The 21,408-nt window shown below is 38.7% G+C and overlaps 2 protein-coding genes across 2 annotated transcripts; one reads left to right on the plus strand and one right to left on the minus strand.

Annotated features, from left to right (window-relative positions):
• Positions 1–641: 641 nt before the first annotated feature.
• Positions 642–13,293, minus strand: LOC117297021 (dynein assembly factor 3, axonemal-like). Its single transcript, XM_033780145.1, has 10 exons — positions 13,094–13,293; positions 11,224–11,339; positions 10,495–10,682; positions 9,727–9,873; positions 8,014–8,230; positions 5,873–5,995; positions 5,222–5,441; positions 3,670–3,784; positions 2,733–2,889; positions 642–877 (listed from the first exon to the last, which is right to left on the minus strand). The coding sequence occupies exons 1-10, from the start codon at positions 13,161–13,163 to the stop codon at positions 812–814; spliced, it is 1,419 nt and encodes a 472-aa protein (XP_033636036.1). The 5' UTR covers positions 13,164–13,293; the 3' UTR covers positions 642–811.
• A 63-nt stretch (positions 13,294–13,356) lies between these two features.
• Positions 13,357–20,764, plus strand: LOC117297022. The gene is made up of 7 exons (XM_033780146.1): positions 13,357–13,442; positions 14,554–14,678; positions 16,167–16,231; positions 16,949–16,986; positions 18,131–18,210; positions 19,503–19,565; positions 20,536–20,764. The coding sequence occupies exons 1-7, from the start codon at positions 13,385–13,387 to the stop codon at positions 20,638–20,640; spliced, it is 534 nt and encodes a 177-aa protein (XP_033636037.1). The 5' UTR covers positions 13,357–13,384; the 3' UTR covers positions 20,641–20,764.
• Positions 20,765–21,408: the final 644 nt, after the last annotated feature.

Genomic DNA, 21,408 nt, shown 5'->3' on the forward strand with positions numbered 1-21,408 from the left:
CAGTTTTGAAACAGCTGAAGAGAAATTCCCAATATATATTGCCATAAAAGATCAGACCAACCAATTCAAAACTCAAGGCTAGGAATGCGAGCAGCTGCTGAAAAAAAGGGAACTAAAAGTGTGGGTTCCAGATCGTAGGAGGTACAGTACATTGACATGATGGCATGTCCACCTTTTGACCCCTGTAGTTATAGATTCCAAGGAGCTTTTGTGAGCAGTATCCTCGGCACTAGAGAAGTAGATTAAAGAGCAGGACCTAGTTTACGTGGAGACAAAAATATTGTTAACTGAGCAGACTTTAACAAGAGTATGAATTCAGACAAAAGTCTGAAATTACTCATCCAAGCAAAGCACTCTTAGAAAATTCCCTGTATAACACACTTAGATATGACAGGTCTTAATCTTACTTTCTAAAAGCAGGTACCAGACTAATTCCCCTGCAGCCTGGATACTGTTGGCAAACCTTTCGTGGATGTGGACCAGCGCCCAATTTTATAGAGCTGCTTAAGCCAAACAAATTTGCTTAAGCACAAACATCCTTGCTTAGTAAAATCAGAGTACCGGCCAAGACTCAACTCAATTGTTATGCTATGTAAACAACAGCTAAATACCAGTCACAAGCAATATACATGGCATGACATTTGGCCAGTAACATGTGTAAAAAAAGAAGCAAGCTATTTTCGTGCAATGTTTTTGCTCAAGCAGCTCTTAGAATTGGCCCCTGGGTCCACAGGAGGGGGAAGTTTCACCAGCTCAACCTGGTTGTCCCCTTAGAGTCCGTGTATTGTGCCTCGTGAGTTTTGATGTCTCGTCATGTTTTCCTCACAAACTTGAAGCGCAGAAAAGAGTCTTTCCAAGCGTCAGTATTTGCAGTGATCTGTTGACAGAGGGTTAACAATACTCAGTTAAAAAGAAGATACAGTAGTTACATGTAAAGCAAGGACCAACAATAACATGTGTAGATGGTTCTACAACTAGGCCTACATGTACATGTAGATAGATAAAACATTTGTCTCCATGAAAAAGTTTCCATGATTAAGTACATGTCTAGGCCTCCAAACTACAGCACCCACAACAGTTAATGTGGTGCCCTGTGCTTTTGCTGTGGTCTTTGCAAAGTTCAAATATATATTTTCAAAACATTAAGAAAAGTGCTCTTTATGAAAGGAAAATTGCTGTGCCCCTTCAAGAACGAAGATACGGGGCCTGCATGTGTACATCGCTAAACGTGAACATTAATGATAACAAGATATATTGGTGAACAGTGAACTAGAGTAGTAGTAACACTACAAGGAACCAAGTAGTAACACTTAACACGGAATTTTAAGAAATAACCTTAGCCAAAGAATCTATCAGTTTTATGTACTGAAAGCTAGTGCTCTAATCTAACAGCTTATACTGAGGCCGTGTCCGAATTGGCGACTTCGGCTACAGCTACGGCTAGATCAGCGCGTCTGTCAGTGTTGAAGAATAGCAGACGCGCGCGCGCGCCCTAGCCGTAGCTGTAGCCGAAGTCGCCAACTCGGACACGGCCTTAGGTTACATTGAACTCTTGTACCAGTGTCACATGAGACTTCTTAACTGTCTGCCATGCTTGCCATAATTATATGCAAATTTGCATACAAATTTTATGTAAACAATATGATAAGCCTGCAACCACTGAGTCGCCTACAATGCACACTACACTAATATAACACAGAGGATGGACATTCACTCCCAAAATGAAGCGACCAAGATGAGTGTGATATATAATATGTATATGTAAATGAACGCCATTTTGGGAGTCAAATAGCATCAAATCTTATGACAATACGTAAACACTGAATCGCTTAAACTACACTGAATAGGCCTACAACAAACGGACAATGACTCCCAAAATAAAGCGACCAACATTATTGCGACACTGACCTCTAGTGAATTAGATCAGTACCTCAAAAAGGGTATAACACAACATAAAATACAACACAAAATAAAAGACTCAATAAAAAAGTAAGAGAATCACAAAGAGAGCAAAGTTTCAGTTCATAAATATACACAATCAAAGTCAAACAATGCAAAACAAAATCACAGTATTATTAATCACATTTAAAAATACTCTTTGAAGTTAACTCTGCACAAAATAAAATATGGACAAAATGGATACATACATTGTATTAGTGTACAATCATATAAAATAAGCACAGCAGTACAATTCAATGACATCAAATATCACAAATTCTTACAAGGTTTTCGAGAAGGAATATACAATAATATACACACACACGAATGAGTAAAAGAGAAGTCCATTCAAGCAAAAAAAAAAGGGATATATACATTTATATAAACCCTTTGCATTTTATATAACATCAAACACTCAAAAGCCCCAATCCTTGAGGCCAAAAAGAGGCAGGTCATTGGACGATAGCTGTTTTTTGTGTGCAAAAATGTCCATACGACCTCAACGTACCAGGTATTGCCTCGCGTCATGCAAGGGCGTCTTTTGTTCAAAATTTCAGCCAAAATTGCGGACAGGATAGGCGCATGTGAGTTCCCTGTGCATTAGCCTTTCTAAGGTTGGACACTATAGGAGTGTGTTGTTCGGTTAGGTTGTACACAGACAAATTTACCCAAACCAAATGGTGTCATATGAATGTGTCCACTCTATCTTGAAATGGCTAATTGTGCAAGGGGTCTCAAAAAAGACACTCAGATCCAAGGTCTGACTGACTTCGTACCTGTATCTCAGTACATACCTGACAGCCCAAAGCTGTTGCCATTCCAGTGACTTTGGTAATGTAATCCTGACACTGCTCTTTCCTTAGCTCCAACATGAAGCGAGCCGTCTCAGCGATGACGGTGGACTGGTCAGCAAACACTGTACGCAGGTCAGCCGTCATGTGATGTACCATGCTGTCAATCCAACACAAAAGCACACGTAAATTAATTGTGAAAATAAAATCAGCTTTTTCAAACTGATTACCAACCGAAAGGACCTATGGTATACATGTAAATGCAAGAAGAAAAAAAAACGCTCAAGGGATAATAAAAAACAAAGCGCGTCAGCATCCCACACAAAACATGACCTTCGAGCTCTTATGGGATGCAGAAGCACTATAGTTTCCAGTATTCTACAAGTAGTTTGTGTAAGAACTGAATACTATAGTAACGTGCTATCGAGCATCCTATAGTCACTCGTTGGATATGGGACACACTAGACACGCAAAATTTAGGGCAAGCGTGCAAAGTTGACCTGCAGCTTTATAGTATAATACTGTTGTTGTGAAATGCATGCCTGAAACTTCTTGGAGGTAATTTCCATTGCCCCTGGGGCCAATTTCATAAAGCTGCTTAAGCAAAAAATTTGCTTAAGCAAGAAAATAGCTTGCTTATTTTCACATGTTACTGGCAAAACTTTCATGTCATATACATTGCTTGTGACTGGAATATTTAGCTGTTGTTTACTTAGCATGACAATTGAGTGGAGTCTTGGCCGGTAATCTGATTTCACTAAGCAAGGATTTTTCTGCTTAAGCAAAATGTTGTGCTTAAGCAGCTCTATGAAATTGGGCCCTGGTCACTGCCTTGGTTTCACTTGAAAAATTAAAACCAGAAATGTACAATCTCTCCTTAGAGATGCTGTTTTAACCGAGGAGAAAACACCTCGGTACCCAAAGCAAAATCCTGTCTGACCTGTTTGAGAAGTACACGATGTCGAATAACTCCTTGTATTTACTCTTCTTATGCATTTCCTTGGCAGACCCAAGACCAAGGAAGTATATCTTCACATTATTCAGCTGAATCAATTCTGTAAAACAGAAGAAAAAAGGGCAAAGAAAAATGAAACATTTGTGGAAAATTCACACCTTAATATCACGTATTTTAATGGTTGTCACAGTTCAATGAACGTTTTGGGAAATTTTTAACCCCAAAGCCTCCCCGGATTTGACATAATTTGATTGATTTGTTACAACATGGCTAAACATGCAAGTTTGACACTGCACCGATGTTACACTGTAAATACGAGGGTTTAAGCTCTAATTTATACTATTTGAATACTTTCCTGTAACAGATTTCGAACGCGTCAAAGGGTTTAGATTAAACACGTAACAATGCATAGGGCCCATGAGTTGTGTTGTAAAGCAGTGGTTGTCGCCCATTTTCTTAGTAAAGGCACAATCCCCCCAAAAATCGAACTTAAACACTGGTGTTTAGAAACCTTTCATGTACTAAACACATTCTAAACACAATGTAAACAGCTGATGCATCAAACTAAACGCTTCAAGATATCTTAAACCACTAGTTCAAAATGCGTGCCTGGTCTAGTGACGCTTGGCCAGTTCCTGTTATTAGTAATCGATTGCAGTTGGTTTTAAAAGGAACACGTTGCCTTGGTTTGGTCGAGTTGGTCTATAAAAAGCGTTTGTAACAATTTTTTATAAAATGCATACAAGTATGGTTGGAAAGATGTTTTAAAAGTAGAATACAATGATCCACACAAGTTTGCCTCGTGATTGCGTGGTTTTTCTTTTACTGTGCGAACTAACACGCTCGGCCATTTATGGGAGTCAAAAATTTGACTCCCATAAATGGCTGACTGTGTTAGTCGTCGAGGTAAAAGGAAAACCGTGCAATGTCGAGGCATGTTTGTGTGGATCATTGTATTCTACTTTTACAACATCTTTCTAACCATATGCTTTTCATAAAAAACGGTTACAAACGCTTTTCAAAGACCAACTCGACCGATCCAAGGCAACGTGTTTCTTTAAGAGGACTAATTTTGGTTTACTATGTAGTGATGTGTGACTTGTATGATTTAAGCACTGTCTTGGTGCTCCTCAACCCCCCCCCCCCCCACCAAGTCATGTGGGAAGAAACTCACAGGACTACTACTTGTTGGGATTCGAACCCAAAACCCCCGCATTCAAGAGTAGATTATCTCAGCCACAAGACCACTCAGCGCTTGACCCAAAAACTCTTGGCGTGATGGTAGGCCTACTACTCTATTCAGAATCCATAGTCAGAGTCAGTGTTTAAGTGGAATCAAACTTTTGGGAGTCGAGTAACTTACTGGTGTTGAATGAGTTTGGTTTGATTCTCTGCGCGGCACGAATGTTCTCAAATACACTAAGGCTCATGTGTGTGTGGAAAAATCTCCAAGCCTATAATTAGGGTAATAAGCCCCCAATTAATTTTTGGCCCGGTACATCAAAACCAAGAAAACTCAACCCTAAACCTATCTCACCATGTTCCTCCTCATCTTTCCTCTTCTCTTCCGCTCCATCCTTCTCCTCCGTCTCCGCCACATCCTCCTCCTCCTCTTCAATAACCTCCTCCAAAGTCGCTCCTCCTGCTTGGGGTGTCTTCTTGGGGTCTTCGCTTGGCTTTGGGAGGATGTACCGCTCCCCCGTTGTTAATTCATGGAGCATGGCCAAGACGTTGTACTCGGATATGTCTTGGGATGACTGAATAATTGTTAACAAAAAAATGTTGAAGATGAAGGGGTTAAGTACAACTCACAAGACAGACAGGGGCAGACTATGAGGGTTAGAGTGCCGGTCGTGACACTCAAGTGTCCTTAGGCAAGACACTTAAAACCATGATTGCTTCGTAGAGTTGGGGAGGAAGTGCTTTCTGCTCTACCAGCCAGGCTTCTGATGGATGATACCCAAGCCTACATCTGTCATTCTGTATGGACTGTAAAGGGGGTAACCCTGTTTCAGCCACAGGAGTAGGTGGCAACGGCCCCTGGAAGTTGATTGTAGCCCACACCTTGAAGTGTCTTTCAGGCCTTGTGTGTCTGGCAACTTCCATAAACAAAATATCAAAACAAAATTGTTAACATTTCAAAACAGGAAACTTAAAATAAAAGATTCTCCTATAAAAGGCTACCCACCTTGGTGTAGACATCGTTGGCTTTCTTCATTAGACTAGCCTCCTCAGTCTCTATACCAAAGGCAAGGTATGGACTACTGATGATGTCACCCCAGTAGCCACGCTGTAATAGGTTCCCTTTGGTCTGTAAAATGTAATAGTAGAACACTGTCATATACAGCGTTGTACAAAGCTAGACCAATTTTAGTGGTGGGCAATAAATCAACAACCTTTCGAGTTAAATGGCCTTTTGACCGCGTGTTCTTTCTCTGTAACATTTGATACTCCTTATATTAATCCGTGTCTCAGATCGATGCACAGTGGACAATTTGTGCTGGGCGGCACAGTGTATTCTGCTCAAAGTGCTGGGCAAACATTGTGGGCCCTGGGCAGGTCCGCCCAGGGCCCACCTTCCACCCTGGCTACAACAATGTATAAAAGCATCAATAAATACACCTACAATAGTCAAAATGTATGTACAATGTACATGTACATAAAAAACAACAAATGACAAGATTAGGGTCCTGCCAATACAGGACCATACAAGTCAGGACAATAGATGTATTGTATACAAAGGCAACAATCATACAAATGTAACATTTTGAACTGCACTGAAAAGGGCTACAATCATTATAATGTAACCCCTTGAAGTCCACTGAAAAGGGATGGCAGGGCCACCATAGTAAAAGTAGTACACAGAACATGGTCCTGCCAATAATAACAGGGCAATACAATTACAGGATAATAAACACATTATAAAAAGGCTACACTCATAAAAAAAAGTAACTTTTTGAACTGCACTGAAAAGACTTGGCAGTGCCACTATAGTAAAAAAAAGATTACACAGAACAGACATTTATTTATTTAAATACAGGATAAATAATAGACATATTAGGAAAATGAATGGACTACAATCAGTAACATGTCACATTTTGACCTTCACTAAAAAGGGGCGGCAAAGCCACCATAGGAAAAATAGTACACACAAAAATATTGAGCAACAAAAATGAGTCCAGCACCGCTAACCGTCCTGGGCAAGGCCGCCCAGCACCGCCGACCGTGGCTACAACACTGGTCTTGGTAATCACAGGATAGAAAACAAGCTATACAATCATTCACCCTCTGAACTCCACCAAAAACATTAAAAAAGGGAAGGAAAAGCCACCATAGAAAAAAAATAGTACACAAACAAATATTATGGTGCACAAGGTATTTTGCTCAGAGTCCTGGGCAGGGCCCCCCAGCACCGCTAACCGTCCTGGGCAAGGCTGCCCAGCACCGCCGACCGTGGCTATAACACTGGTCCTGGAAATAATCACAGGACAATAAATAGTCAAATAGAAAACAAGCTATACATCCATTCACCTTCTGAACTCCACCAAAAACACTAAAAAGGGAAGGAAAAGCAAACGTAGGAAAATGTTACACAATATAAAAGCACACACTAGATGCAGTGAAATTCAAGATGGCGTCTTGTCATCAGTTGTTGTTCAAACTGTCAGGATACCACCTGTGAAAAAATTTATTTGCATCAAAAGTAGATAATGATAATTCAGATAGAGTTTTTATGAACTTGAAAGTGTAGAAGACACGTCACCCTGTTTACAAAAAACAAGAAGATATTTTACATGTACATTCCAGAGCTTTTCCTGGCAGGGCAAGATAAAACATCGATTATGAGAAACATTACATTTTTGTCTCATAATTATCACAACAAATGAAGCATTGTATAAAATAACAGTTGAGCAAGATTAAGATGTGCTCCCTTTCTTCACAAACCGAAGTTGTTGGCTCTGTAATAACAATAATATTAGGCATTTGTAATGCGCCACATACAGAGATGTTCAAGTCGCAGAGAAGCACAGACAATTTAAACAACACAATTATGTACATAATGCGTCCAGTAAAAAGAAAGCAAAATAACCATTAGGGAAAACACACAACAATTTATAATGGAAAGAAACAGAAAACTATAAAATAAAGAAATTTTCTTGAAAAGGTGAGTTTTGAGAGTAACTTTGAATTTACACACATCTTGAGGCAGTTATATGCAAAAATATTTAAAAAAAACGAAATTTTCTATTCAATACTCAAATGAGTAGACAATTTTTTATAGTTTCTAAGAAGTAGGCAGCCCTCATACAAGGGGGAAAAAGAGCTCACTGTTTTGATGATCAGTCCTGAAGCCAGCGTCTTATTGGGAACGTTATACGTTCCTTCCCTGACGCTAAACGCCGATCCCGTCTCACGCCAGTAATTGTACTCCTTCTTATGGATGATACCAGCGCCTCGTTCAATCATCTTCATGTTATAGTCCCAGTCGTAGGCACCTGTTCTTGAGTCATATCGGTCCTTTAAGTACTGTCTTAATCTTGTATCCCTGAGGAGATTGAAAATGCAAGAGACTTAAAGACACTGGTCGCTATTGGTAATTGTCAAAGATCAGTCTTCTCACTTAGTGTATCTCAACATATGCACAAAATAACAAACCTGTGAAAATTTGAGCTCAATTGGTCGTCGAAGTTGCGAGATAACTATGCAAGAAAAAACACCCTTGTCACACGAAATTGTGTGCTTTCAGATGCTTGATTTCGAGACCTCAAAATCTAGGTCTGACGTCTCGAAATAAAATTTGTGGAAAATTACTTCTTTCTCAAATATTACGTCACTTCAGAGGGAGCCGTTTCTCACAATGTTTTATACTATCAACCTCTCCCCAATACTTGTTACCAAGTAAGGTTTAATGCTAATAAATATTTTGAGTAATTACCGATAGTTAAGCTTGGGCGATATCGATTTATTTTATTCACGATATATCGCCGACAATATATCGCGATATTCGATATGATCGCGATTAATTAAATTTGACATCATCAGTCTTCAAACTCCAAGTGAAAGTTGTAGAAGAGACAGTCATAGCATAAGAGAGGTGTTCTAATGACCTATTCTTCTGGTTTAACTCCAAACCTATTGGGTGCAAGATGTCTCAGCTAGCAAATACATCGCTTTTTTTAATCGATATCGCGATATATCGCGATTATCGCGATTATCGCGATATATCGCGATATATGGATATTTCGATTAAAACCAAATCCATCCGATATCGAAATCGTTTCAAAATTAATATCGCGATATTCGATAATATCGTGATATCGCCCAAGCTAACCGATAGTGTCAATTGCCTTTAAGTTACAGTTACTAACCCTCCAACAATCAGTACACTTTTTAACATACATGTAGGCAACTTATTCCACAACATTCCTGACAGAGGCTAGACTTGTGAACAAGTCGTTAAATGACTGTTGCGATGATAGCGTTCTGACTCTCTCTCTCTCTCCGCGCGGTTCCGAATCTCTCCACGATTCCCGCGAAACTGGCGGTATTCTCGCAAGACTGCTGGCCCCGAAAGACTACTGCTCTCATGACTACAGTTTTCGCGCGAGAGCAGTGATTTCGCAAGAGCGGAAACCTGAATCATTACGTCATCACCACGACTCGGCTATCTCACCAACTTAAACGACTTGTCCACATGTCTATACAGGGGCGGATCCCGGGTTTTTTTAACCAAGGGGCACAACAGCGAATCCGGGATTTTGTATTTGAGGGGGCTTTTTAAAAAAATGAGCGGGGTCCTGGGGCTGGCCTTCTGACCCCTGGTGGGGTCCAGGGGCGAAGCCTTGAGTGGCGAGCCTTAACTGGCGAGCCTTAAGCGTTTTCAGGGGTTGAAAAATTCAGCTTCCATGTGCCTAAATCAGAGAAACAGACACACCTTTTTGAGCAATTCAATACATATCAACTTTCTAAATTTACTGGGAAAATTAACAGGTCAGAGCAAATTAAAACAGAGGATGTTACAGAAAAAATGCGTCTACTTACCAGAATTTTGAGATGTCAAACGCTCTATCATCGCTACTCCTCCAGAACTTGAAGATGGCCTCCAGCTGATCTCGCTCCTTGAACTTCAAAGCTGAGAGATCAAACATCGGTAATCTCTGAGATAAGTAGTCAAAGTCTGTCACCATCCTACAGGAAGAAAGAACAATTCAGAAATAGAACGGTTCTTCCATAGTGCATAACACTAAGATTTCCCTATGCGCTTGCGGATAGAAGACAAATGTGTTTTGAATAAAGGAATCAATGTGTGGTGAAGAGGTTTTCAACTATTGTTTAATCCCAACAAGGCCTGGTTCTTCGCTTCAGGTGCCATTTTCCCCCTCGGGTTTACAAAACGCCATGGACCCCGTCACAGCGTGCAACAATTGTATAATGTATAATGCAACTCATGTATTAAAGCATTACTTCGACTGAACATGACCGAAAGAGTTCTGACCAAAACAAGTCAAGGCGTCATTGCCTCTTTCCTTTGAGTCTCAATCGAATGAACCCATAACACATGATACACTTCTTGAATCAGTATCCTCTGATCGTTTGTGATCGTTCTACTAAAGACGATCAGAGCACAGTAGTCGAAACGTTAAGTCGTCAACCACCGGTTCTTTTCAGAACCAACCCCACTCAGACATTTACACATGGTACTATCGTCACCATAAATTGTACATTATATGTAGCTCTACATATAATGTACTCCCACCATGACAAGTTTCAAATCCTACTTCAAAACATCAACACGCCAGTAGTACCAACCTGATATAGTCATTTGCTTTGTTAACAATGTAGTCCCTGGTTTGTTGCCTGACTAAGGTGTTGCCCAATATCTCAAGGAGTAGTTCGGTCTTCTCCTGTAGACCCATCATCTTGGGAGACTCCAAGGCGAGGTTAAGAAGCAGCAAGTGGCGACCAAGAAGCTCAAGATTACTCTCTACGATGTAGAACTTGAGAGAAATTTTTCAAAAAAGTAAAGCTGAGTATTGATCCAAAGTCACCTGACATCATTCTCACATCATTTATTACAATAGACCTTATGAACATGACGTTATTTCAGTAGGGCGCCCTCATCTAAAGGTCAAAAGGAGGTTGTTCATTGGCCAATCCTGTGCGCCGCATGTGCAAATCTGTGCGTTTCGATTATTTCGTCACCGTTTTTCTTCTAAGATGGTGGCTGGATGACGTCAATGCATAAGGTCTATAAACCCTTTGCATTGGAAAATTGGAAATGTGCATGACTCTCAGTCATTGATTGACAGCTCTTCACGCACATGTGTGCGTTTCATCACAAATGGCGGGCATAACAAAATAAAATAAAAAAATAAAAAATAAAATAAAATAAAAAAGGAAGCGGGCGGGGACGCTAAACATGTTTCTTTTTTTACTTGGCCTAATACTGTAGTTTCAAGTCCCACTCTAGTGAACCCAAAACTAATATAATACAGATGTAACAGATACGTGGATTTATCATTAGTTTTATGTACTTACTTTGATTGTTCTCTTTGTATGTCGATGAGATAAAGCAATGGTCTTCAACATGTGCCTGCAGTCTCCAGCACCAATAATCAGAACATTCAGATCGGAGGATCGGTCATTGTCTAGGACTGTAGTCAAGAAAGGGAAAAAACTTAATTAGCCTACATGTAGTTTAAGTTATTGATTTAAAATTTAGCACCAGTCTCCCTTTGAAATAACACTCTGTACTAAGGCCGAGTAAAAAAATAAACTTGTTTAGTGCCTCGCCTGCTTCCTTTTTAGAGGCCGCCTCCTCTTTTTTTTATGGGCACATTTTTAACAAAAAATATGTTTCATGGTTTTTTTTTAATGAAAAAAGGGTTATTTTAAACGATCTCAGCTATAACAATCTGAATGTCTTGTTTGAATGTCTTGTGCAAAATGTTTCATTTATGTATTGTGTATTTGAGCAGTAGAAAAAACAATGGATATTTGACATTTTTTTAATTAAAAATAAAAAGCCCCTTCTCCTTCCTTTTTAAGAAACCCGGATGCTAAACATGTTTCTTTTTTTACTCAGCCTAATGCTAAAAATAAAGGCCAGGTAGGCTAGTTACATTACAATGGAGCACGAATGAATTGAGCTTGAACTACCAAAATGGGAGCCCGGCAGAATGCCCCAGTTTTGAAAATAAAAAAAAACGAGGACAATCCTGATTTGTTCATCCTGCTCATTTGTCTTGCACCAACAAAAGTAAATCAGACTAAACTAGTAAATTTGAATCACAAACAGTACATTTTTTTTCTTTTCTTTTTTCTCCAGATTTAGGGTTTATTTGAGCATGGTAGGTCAATATAACTTGTTCATGTATTTGTAGTTTAAAGACACTGGACACTATTGGTAATTGTCAAAGACCAGTCTTCTCACTTGGTGTATCTCAACATAATTTATGCATAAAATAACAAACCTGTGAAAATTTGAGCTTGATTGATCGTCGAGGTTGCGAGTTAACTATGAAAGAAAAGAACACCCTTGTCAAACGAAAGTGTGTCATGCTTTCAGACGCTTGATTTCGAGACCTCAAATTCTAAACTTAGGCGTGGAAAATTACTTCTTTCTCAAAAACTGCGTCACTTCAGAGGGGGCCGGCCGTTTCTCACAATGTTTTATATACTATCATTTTCATCAATCTCTCCCTATTACTTGTTACCAAGTGAGGTTTTATGCTGATAATTATTTTGAGTAATTACCAATAAATACATGTAGTGTCCACTGCCTTTAAGTACTGTTTCCTGCCACCATGGGCATGGCCACTACCTTTTCATTCTTTTTTTTTTTTTATGGAAAAAAACGTATCTAATTTATAAATACAATAATTAGTAAGAACGTAAGACTAGGATAGGAGTAAGACTATTTAAATATATAAAAAAGAGATATTCCTTTACTTTAGTTTATTTAGTGAAAAATTAGTGAAAAGTGGTGGCAGGATTAGCCTTTACTTAGGTAGGAAATGTTTCACAAAATTATCTTAAAATTCTTAAAGCTTAGCCCCAGTTCTTCCTCCATGGTTGCACTGTTCATGGAGGTAGAAATATTTCAACCTCCTTGCACTGTTGCAGCGATACATTGTTTTACAACACCAGCTAGCCCACCTTGTTGAGCTGTTAATGGCTCCGCTTTTAACATCGGTCTCATCACTGTCGCCATTAATGAGACCGATGTTAAAAGCGGAGCCATTACAGCTCAACAAGGTGGGCTAAACACCAGCCTACCACACACAGTGCAGGTGCAGGGCAGCGCAACAAATGCAACAACCAATGACATGTGCTACATGATGTATGTAAGTAACATCCAAAATGCCGCAACACGCTAGAGACGAAACACAAGTTAAAAACAACTCACCCTTATCTTGAAGATCAAGTGCAGGGCTAAAACCCCACCACGTAACTGCACCAAAAGCATCCACCATCATTAAACAATGTTCTTCATTTAAAAGAAACAAATTACCCGCAACTTTTTCACCAAGAAACTTCTCAACAACAGTAAACACAAATTGGACGGAATGTTTTTGACTAAATCGTACGCGCTGAAATGATAGTTGTCTCCGAGTCCTCTCTGGTAATTCAATGCTGAGATATTTGTATTTTTTAGGCGCCGGAAATTCAACAGCCGATTGCGTGCATAACAACAAAAATGGCCGGCGATCAAGGAGCTAAGATTTGGGTTGTCGTGAATCGGATTGATTTGGGCGGTAAGATCGACCAGTTATTTGTCATTGTAATATGGCATTTGAAAGATTATTGTGTCTAGAATTAAAGTAGTGTGTTTGATGTAATGTCGTGTGTGCCAAAACCCTCGGATCTCGAGTCATCATGACCGGTCGACGGTGACTTTCTGGTTTGTGTATGTTTTGTGCTTGTGACCTACAGATGTAGTGACCTATTATTATGAAAAGGGGGGTGGGGCGGGGGGTCACTGTGCCTTTGGGACACTGTCAAATCAGTTGTCAGTTATTATTATTATAGCTCCATGGTGGGATAACAAATGACTGCCGTTCCGTAAGCTTGGGAGTGTACACAAACTGTTTTTAGTATTATACAAAATAATGACAAACATTGGATTTACTTATTAATTAAAAACTAATATTGCCTTATAATATATAGAAATATTAAGTAATGGAGACAAGTCAAAGTTTAATGTGTTAAACAAGAACATTAACTTTACTCGGTTCAGTAACACAAACAGTTGTCAGACAGATCACCCCCTCTTTGTTGAGTTCTTGCGGAATGTGGTACAGCTGTAGGTAGGCCTGTAAGTGTAACTTCATGTACGCTGGATTAGACACAGTTAGCTGCTTACTGGATGAATGACTAGGCAGTGGACACTATTGGTAATTTTCAAAGACTAGCCTTCGCAGTTGGTGTATCTCAATATATGCATAAAATAACAAACCAGTGAAAACTTGAGCTCAATCGGTCATCGAAGTTGCGAGATAATAATGAAAGAAAAAACACCCTTGTCACACAAAGTTGTGTGCTTTCTGATGCTTGATTTCGAGACCTCAAATTCTAAACTTGAGGTCTCAAAATCAAATTCGTGGAAAATTACTTCTTTCTCGAAAACTACGTCACTTCAGAGGGAGCTGTTTCTCACAGTGTTTTATACTATCAACCTCTCCCCACTACTTGTAATCAAGAAAGGTTTTATGATGATAATTATTTTGAGTAATTACCAATAATGTCAACTGCCTTTAATAAATGGTGTCCTCTGCTAATTTACCGTTCAACAACTTTATATAATTATGTTTTACATGTACTCTATTTCTAATGGATTGTGCGATTTAATGTTTACTTCATTTGAAGGTACTCCTTCCTTTGAGCGCCAGGCTGCAAGTTCCATACAACTAACTCAGAATGCTAGCTCTGGTGAAGTCCAACACGCAGTCCGGAAAGCTTTAGAACTACAGGGTGAAAACCTTGTACTCAAGGTTTGTATTATTAAAGGAACACGTTGCCTTGGATCGGTCGAGTTGGTCTCTGAAAAGCGTTTTGTGACCGTTTATTATAAAATGCATATGTATGGTTAGAATGATTATGTAAAAGTAGAACACAATGATCCACACAAATATGCCTCGAAATTGCGTGGTTTTCTTTTTACCTCGTCCAATATCACGGTCGGCCATTTATGGGAGTCAAAATTTTGACTCCCATAAATGGCCGACCGTGATAGTTCGCGACGTAAAAAGAAAACCGTGCAATTTTGAGAGATACTTGTGTGGATCATTATATTCCACTATTAAAACATCTTTCTAACCATATACATTTCATAACAAACGGTTTCAAATGCTTTTTATAGACCAACTCGTCCGATCCAAGGCAACGTGTTCCTTTAAGCCTAATTCAATCGGAGCCCAATTCTGCTTAATTACAGCACCAAAAAAAAAAAATACCTAAGCACAATACAGAGTTAAGCTGACAAGAATAAGATTACCAGCCAAAATACCATGTATGTTTGTTTGTTTGTTTTATTTCTAAATATCACAATAAATAATACAGGAAAAAGGAACAGAGGGTGATACGAGGAGGGTGATAAAATGCACAGTGTCTGATTAGTATTCTACTTAGCATGGAAATGTAGAAATGTTTGCTTAATTCACACTACTCACAGCCAGTGGTGCCGCTGTGCTTTTGATGTTGTGCCCTTGGCAAAGATCCAATAGGAATTTACATTTTCCTCAGAAGTCCCCCATGCCAGGAGGAAAACTAATGTGCCCCTTCAAGGGCAAAGTTTAAGGCATGCCCCAGTGTTGGCCGTTTTTAGATATGGGTGACACTATAGACCATGTGAACCTTCGTTTACTATAAGTGTGACCTTGTTCATTCTTTTGAGTATTCTGGCAGGCAAGTTACTGCACTGGTCCTGTGGGAAAGTTGACGTTTTGTGTCATAATTTCCACATAAAACAAAGAGTTATTAAAGTAAAAGCTGGACAAGTTTTGAGATGTGCCCCCTTTCATCATATCAAAAGTTGATTAGAATTAGTGCAATCTCAATCAAATATAAGATTTTATGTTTTCTTCCATTAGGCTGTGTAAAAATCTTGGCTGCAGGAAGTCTGGGCTCTGTGGCTCTTATGTAAACATGTGATGTCACACGTCACATTTGGATGTGGTTTGGCTGTATACAGAAATTTATCCAAACCTAGCAAGAAGTGTCATCTAAAATTGGGTTCACCAATCTCAAAATGGCTGATTGCCTATCATGTTCATTTCAAAGTATTATTGGGAGAAGTGGGGAAGGGCGGGTTCAAACTTCCCGTTGAGACTATCTGAATTAAAAGATCATCTTTTGTTATTTTTCTTTGTTTATTTGTTAATCTTTCTGACATTGGAAAGCAAACAAAAATGACAACAATAAGATCAATCACAAATGCTTTTTTTTTTTTTAATAAATGAATGTTCGATTTCCAATTTCAGTTGAGGAACAGTCGCGGTTCACTTATTCCAGTCAACAGTCATATCGTTCCGAACTCCAAATTTATGTAAGTAGTAATTTCTAAGTGTTCAGTAGTTTCACAGAGAAAGCTGGCATGCTGGTATCACTCGTCAGTTGAAAGAGGAACTAAAGAAAGTTGAAATAAAAAACTTACTAAAAATTGATGTTGAAATGACCTTAAGAATAGAGACAAATTTATTGTCAAATCAACCTAAGTAAGACACTTATTATTTAAAAAGCAAGGCCAATATAAAATTATGACTTTGTCTTTGCACCAGAAGTGTCAGCCTCAACAGACATGGCATACTAGAATTGATAATTGCTTAACCCTCCTACCATTTGACCATTCAATATTACTCACTGTGGTTTTTGTACACACACAACCAAACAATGATAAACACCAAGTAAAACCCATTCTGAGGACCTCGTCTCAATTCAGCGTCCTTTGGGCCAAACTTAAACAATTTGGGTCCAGAATGCCCCAAGTTTTGAAGAGAAAAAAACCTGTCGAGAATCCTGACTGTACATGTACTTGTTTGTCCAATTAAGCATCGGGTTTGCTTTGGTGTTGTTATTTACCCTGACTTTCACCTCTGCAGTCCAAGGTTCGAATCCCACCTCAGACCAGAGCCTTGCATGTGAATAAGGTCTTTCGGGTCCGTACCTGATTGTGTAGGTTTCCCCCGTTTGGGGTTCTTCTCCCACGTCTAAACCATTTCTTCTTGCTTATCCCATATTCTTGATGAATATTTACATTTTCCAGGCCATATACGCTTGAAGTTGTGCAGAGATATCAGAATGGTGAGTTATCCAGCAACTTTTCTTCTTGTGGACAAGTCATTAAATGTCTGTCGCGGTGATAGCGTTCCGAAAAACTGCTTTATCAAAGGATCTACAAGAACTAACATTAAAAAAATTTAATTAAAGATTGCGAAAAATGTAAAATTATGTGGCAAAGTACTGAGGAACCTGGCTGGGTGGGCAGATACATGTAGGAAACAACCTCCAGTGGGGGTGGTACACTCAAACAATTAGAAACAAACTAAAAAACACAGGAAACCTAAGCGGGGAAAACTGGTGTTAAAGGCAGTGGACACTATTGGTAATTACTCAAAATAATTATCAGCGTAAAACCTTTCTTGATCACAAGTAATGGGGAGAGGTTGATGGTATAAAACATTGTAAGAAATGGATCCCTCTGAAGTGCCATAGTTTATGAGAAAGAAGTTATTTTCCACGAATTTGATTTCGAGACCTCGAGTTTAGAACTTGAGGTCCCGAAATCAACTATCTAAATGCACACAACTTCGTGTGACAAGGGTATTTTTTCTTTCATTATTATCTCGCAAGTTCGATGACCGATTGAGCTCAAATTTTCACAGGTTTTTTATTTTATGCATATGTTGAGATACACCAACTGTGAAGGCTAGTCTTTGACAATTACCAATAGTGTCCACTGCCTTTAAAAAGTAACTTTAAAAGTGGCTGACCACTACTATTACGGAAAATGGAAAAGAAAATCCGTTATATATCATGTATATATATTTAAAAATGTACCCAGTCAGTTTCCCTTGTGGTTTATTATTTGATATCTGATATAAAAAGTCGCATCCCCTTAAGGTGATCCCCTGTCTGCCGCTTCCCAGGTTGTATCGTTACCCGGGTGTGATCCCTGGCTACACGGCAGTTTGCGGTTTAATGGCTTCTGACAGGCACCCCCGAACAAAGATATTGACAAAATTGGGAGACCACCAACATAGGGCTAGATAGCTCAGTTGGTAGAGCGCCGGCACGTTAAACCGGAGGTCGTTGGTTCAAATCCCGCTCTAGTCAATTTTTCTTTGTTCAATCCAAAAATCATTTAAAAATGTACCCAGTCAGTTTCCCTTGTGGTTTATTATTTGATATATGTATATATAACGTATATATATATTTTTGTACACAGTGAAACCCATGCCACGCTCAGTGAAATTAAACGGCTTCAGTGACGTGACTAGAGTAAGACTACAAAAGATTATCAAAAGAGTAAGTATCAGAACAAAATATTACATTATCACATCACTCAAAAGACATCAGTACAAAGGTTATAACTTCACAGAAACGATTTCAAGAACTAGATGAAAACAAATGATACCACAGAAAATCTGCGGCGCAGAGGGAAACATTTTAGAAGCAGAGCTTGTGAGCAATCGTCCCTAGAGTCTGCATTTACATTTCGGAGTCCTGGTAAACTAATTTTATTTGCTTTTCTTCCTGACATTTTCAGTTGTCACGGTCTTTGTAAAAATGTTATTTGTTTCATTCACGACATCTCCAGTAGTTATTTATTTTTACTCCAAGACTTTCCTAGTTGTCATGGTCTTTGGTAATATGTTATTTGTTTTTATTTTTGACATTTTCAGTTCTCATGTTTGTCGTATTAATGCTAGTTGTTTTTATTCTTGACATGTTCAGTTGTCATGGTCTTCGTAACAAAAGGTTATTTGCTTTTATTCCTGACATTTTCAGTTGGCATGGTCTTGAAATTGTTTGGTTATTCCTTGTTTTCAATAGAGGGACTGTATTAAGTGTTGCATACTTCTTACTGCGTTCAAATTATTTAAAACTCAGGGGTTTTATAGTACTAAATATTCTTATTATTGTGTACTAGAGAAAAAGAAATAGACTTTCCAAAAAAGAAACATCTGTTGAGCTGTAAAGCGTTTGAAGCCGTTTGATATGGAATGCATATAGTTAGATAGATAATTTAAGAGTAGAATACAATGGTCCACAAAAACATGCCTCGAAATTTTGAGGAGACAAAATTTTGACTCAACAAAAAGGCCGACCATGTAAGTTTGTGACGTAAAAGGAAAACCATGCAATTTTGAGGCATGTTTGTGTGGATTATTATGTTCTACTTTTAAACTATCTATATAGCCATATCGATTTTATAACAAACGATTTAAAATGCTTTTCAAAGACCAACTCGCCGGATCCAAGGCAACGTGTTCCTTTAATAAACCTTGCTCTTTGATCTACTTCTCTAGTACTGAGAATACTGTTCCCAAAAGCTCTTTGAAATCTATAACTTTTGGGGCTACAAAGAGAAGAAAAAGACATCTTTTCAACATACCTACCAAATTCTCTCTCTTTCAGATTATTTTCTCCACAATTTCCCCCGCCCCTGTTTATAAACTAGTCCAATCTTGCTTTTGGCCTGCAGATTCAGTTGATCTATAATATCACAATGATGACCATACCACATTGCAATAATGTTTTTTTTTTAACCACCAAGAACAAACTTTAATTTACTTTTCCTGTTTCTCTTGTCACAGATTGAGCAATTAGAGGAAAATGTTCCTGAGTTGAGGAATCGCAGAGAGGATAAAATTACAAAGGTACATTACAAAGAGGGTTGACTTAAAGACAGTGGACACTATTGGTAATTGTCAAAGACCAGCCTCCTCACTTGGTGTATCTCAACATATGCATAAATTAACTAACCTGTGAAAATTTGAGCTCAATCGGTCATCGAAGTTGCGAGATAATAGTAAAAGAAGGAAACGCCCTTGTCACACGAAGTTGTGTGCGTTTAGGTGGTTGATTTTGAGACCTCAAGTTCTAAATCTGAGGTCTCGAAATCAAATTTGTGGAAAATTACTTCTTTCTCGAAAACTATGGCACTTCAGAGGGAGCCGTTTCTCACAATGTTTTATACCATCAACCTCTACCCATTGCTCGTCACCATGAAAGGCTTTATGCTAATAATTATTTTGAGTAATTACCAATAGTGTCCACTGCCTTTAAGCCCGGTTCATACTTCCTGCGAATGCGAATGCGAAGCGAATTTGGCGTCACAACCCTACTTTCGCACCGATATTCGCAAATGAGTTGAGCAGAGTTGAACTGCTGCAAATTATTCGTTGCGAAATTGTGACGTCAACATTCGTATCGCATTCGCATTCGCAGGAAGTATGAACCGGGCTTTGCAGTTGTAGATGCATTCACCACATGATATCATAATTCACATCGGCATATTTCATCTACCTATCAAAACCACAGTGTCAATATTTAATGGTCAGACAGTAGGAGGGTTGACCGTTTACTGTTGTAGATGCATTCACCACATGATGTCATATTACAGGCTGCAATAGTTCATGTACTATATTCCAAAACCACAGTGTCAATATTTAATGGTCAAACAGTGAGAGGGTTGACTGTTTACTGTTGTAGATGAACCAACCAATCATATCATACTTCACACCCACATAGTTCATCTATCATTCAAAACCACATTCTTTTTTCAGAAAAAAAGTGATCAAGAGTAGGAGGGTTAACTTCTTGTGTGTGTGTTTTTCCCCCTTTAAGGAAATGGATTATCTGAATGAGAAGATGAGGTTTTTGAATAAGCGGATGCAAGAAGCGGAGAGTCTTAAGTGGAAAGGAATGTTTAAGAGACATCCGCTATGGTGAAGAAGGGGACGTCAACATTTAGATCCGTGTCCGAAATTGTGACTTCGCGTTAAGTGTCTTGCTTAAAGGGACATGTTGCCTTGGATCGGGCGAGTTCGTCTTTGAGTGGCGTTTGTTATGAAATACGTATGGTTAGATAGATAATTTAAAAGAAGAATATAATGATCCACACAAACATGTCTCGAAATTGCTCGGTGTTCCTTTCACGGTCGGCCATTTTATGGAGTAAAAATTTTGACTCCACAAAATGGCTGACCGTGTTTGTTCGCAACGCAAAAGAAAAACCATGCAATTTCGAGGCATGTTTGTGTGGATCATTGTATTCTACTTTTAACACATCTTTCTAACCATATGCATTTTTTAAATAACAAACGGTTTCAAATGCCATTCAAAGACCAACTCGCAGATCCAATGCATCGTGTTCCTTTAAGGATACAAGTGTCAAGACCAGGACTCAAACATTCACTGTGACAAAACCAAAACTTGAATCTGAAGCATTATACCACTCGGCCATGCCACTCTCTATAATTATGTCTGGCAGTAATGGATAGATACGAAGAATGGCGACTTGCAGACAACACGTCCATTTAAAATTTGTGTATATAGGCCATAGATCATAGAAGTGACAATTGTATGTAAATTATTTATATGTAGATAAACACCAAAGTGTAAGTTATTGTGAAAACAGTAGATATTGTTTAGTTGTGAAATCGTGTTGAGTAATTATTCTGTCAAAACATTAAGTGTGACGAAGAGAAGAAAGGGTTA

This window comes from Asterias rubens, chromosome 11 (assembly GCF_902459465.1).
Source record: "Asterias rubens chromosome 11, eAstRub1.3, whole genome shotgun sequence".
Lineage (NCBI taxonomy): Eukaryota > Metazoa > Echinodermata > Asteroidea > Forcipulatida > Asteriidae > Asterias > Asterias rubens.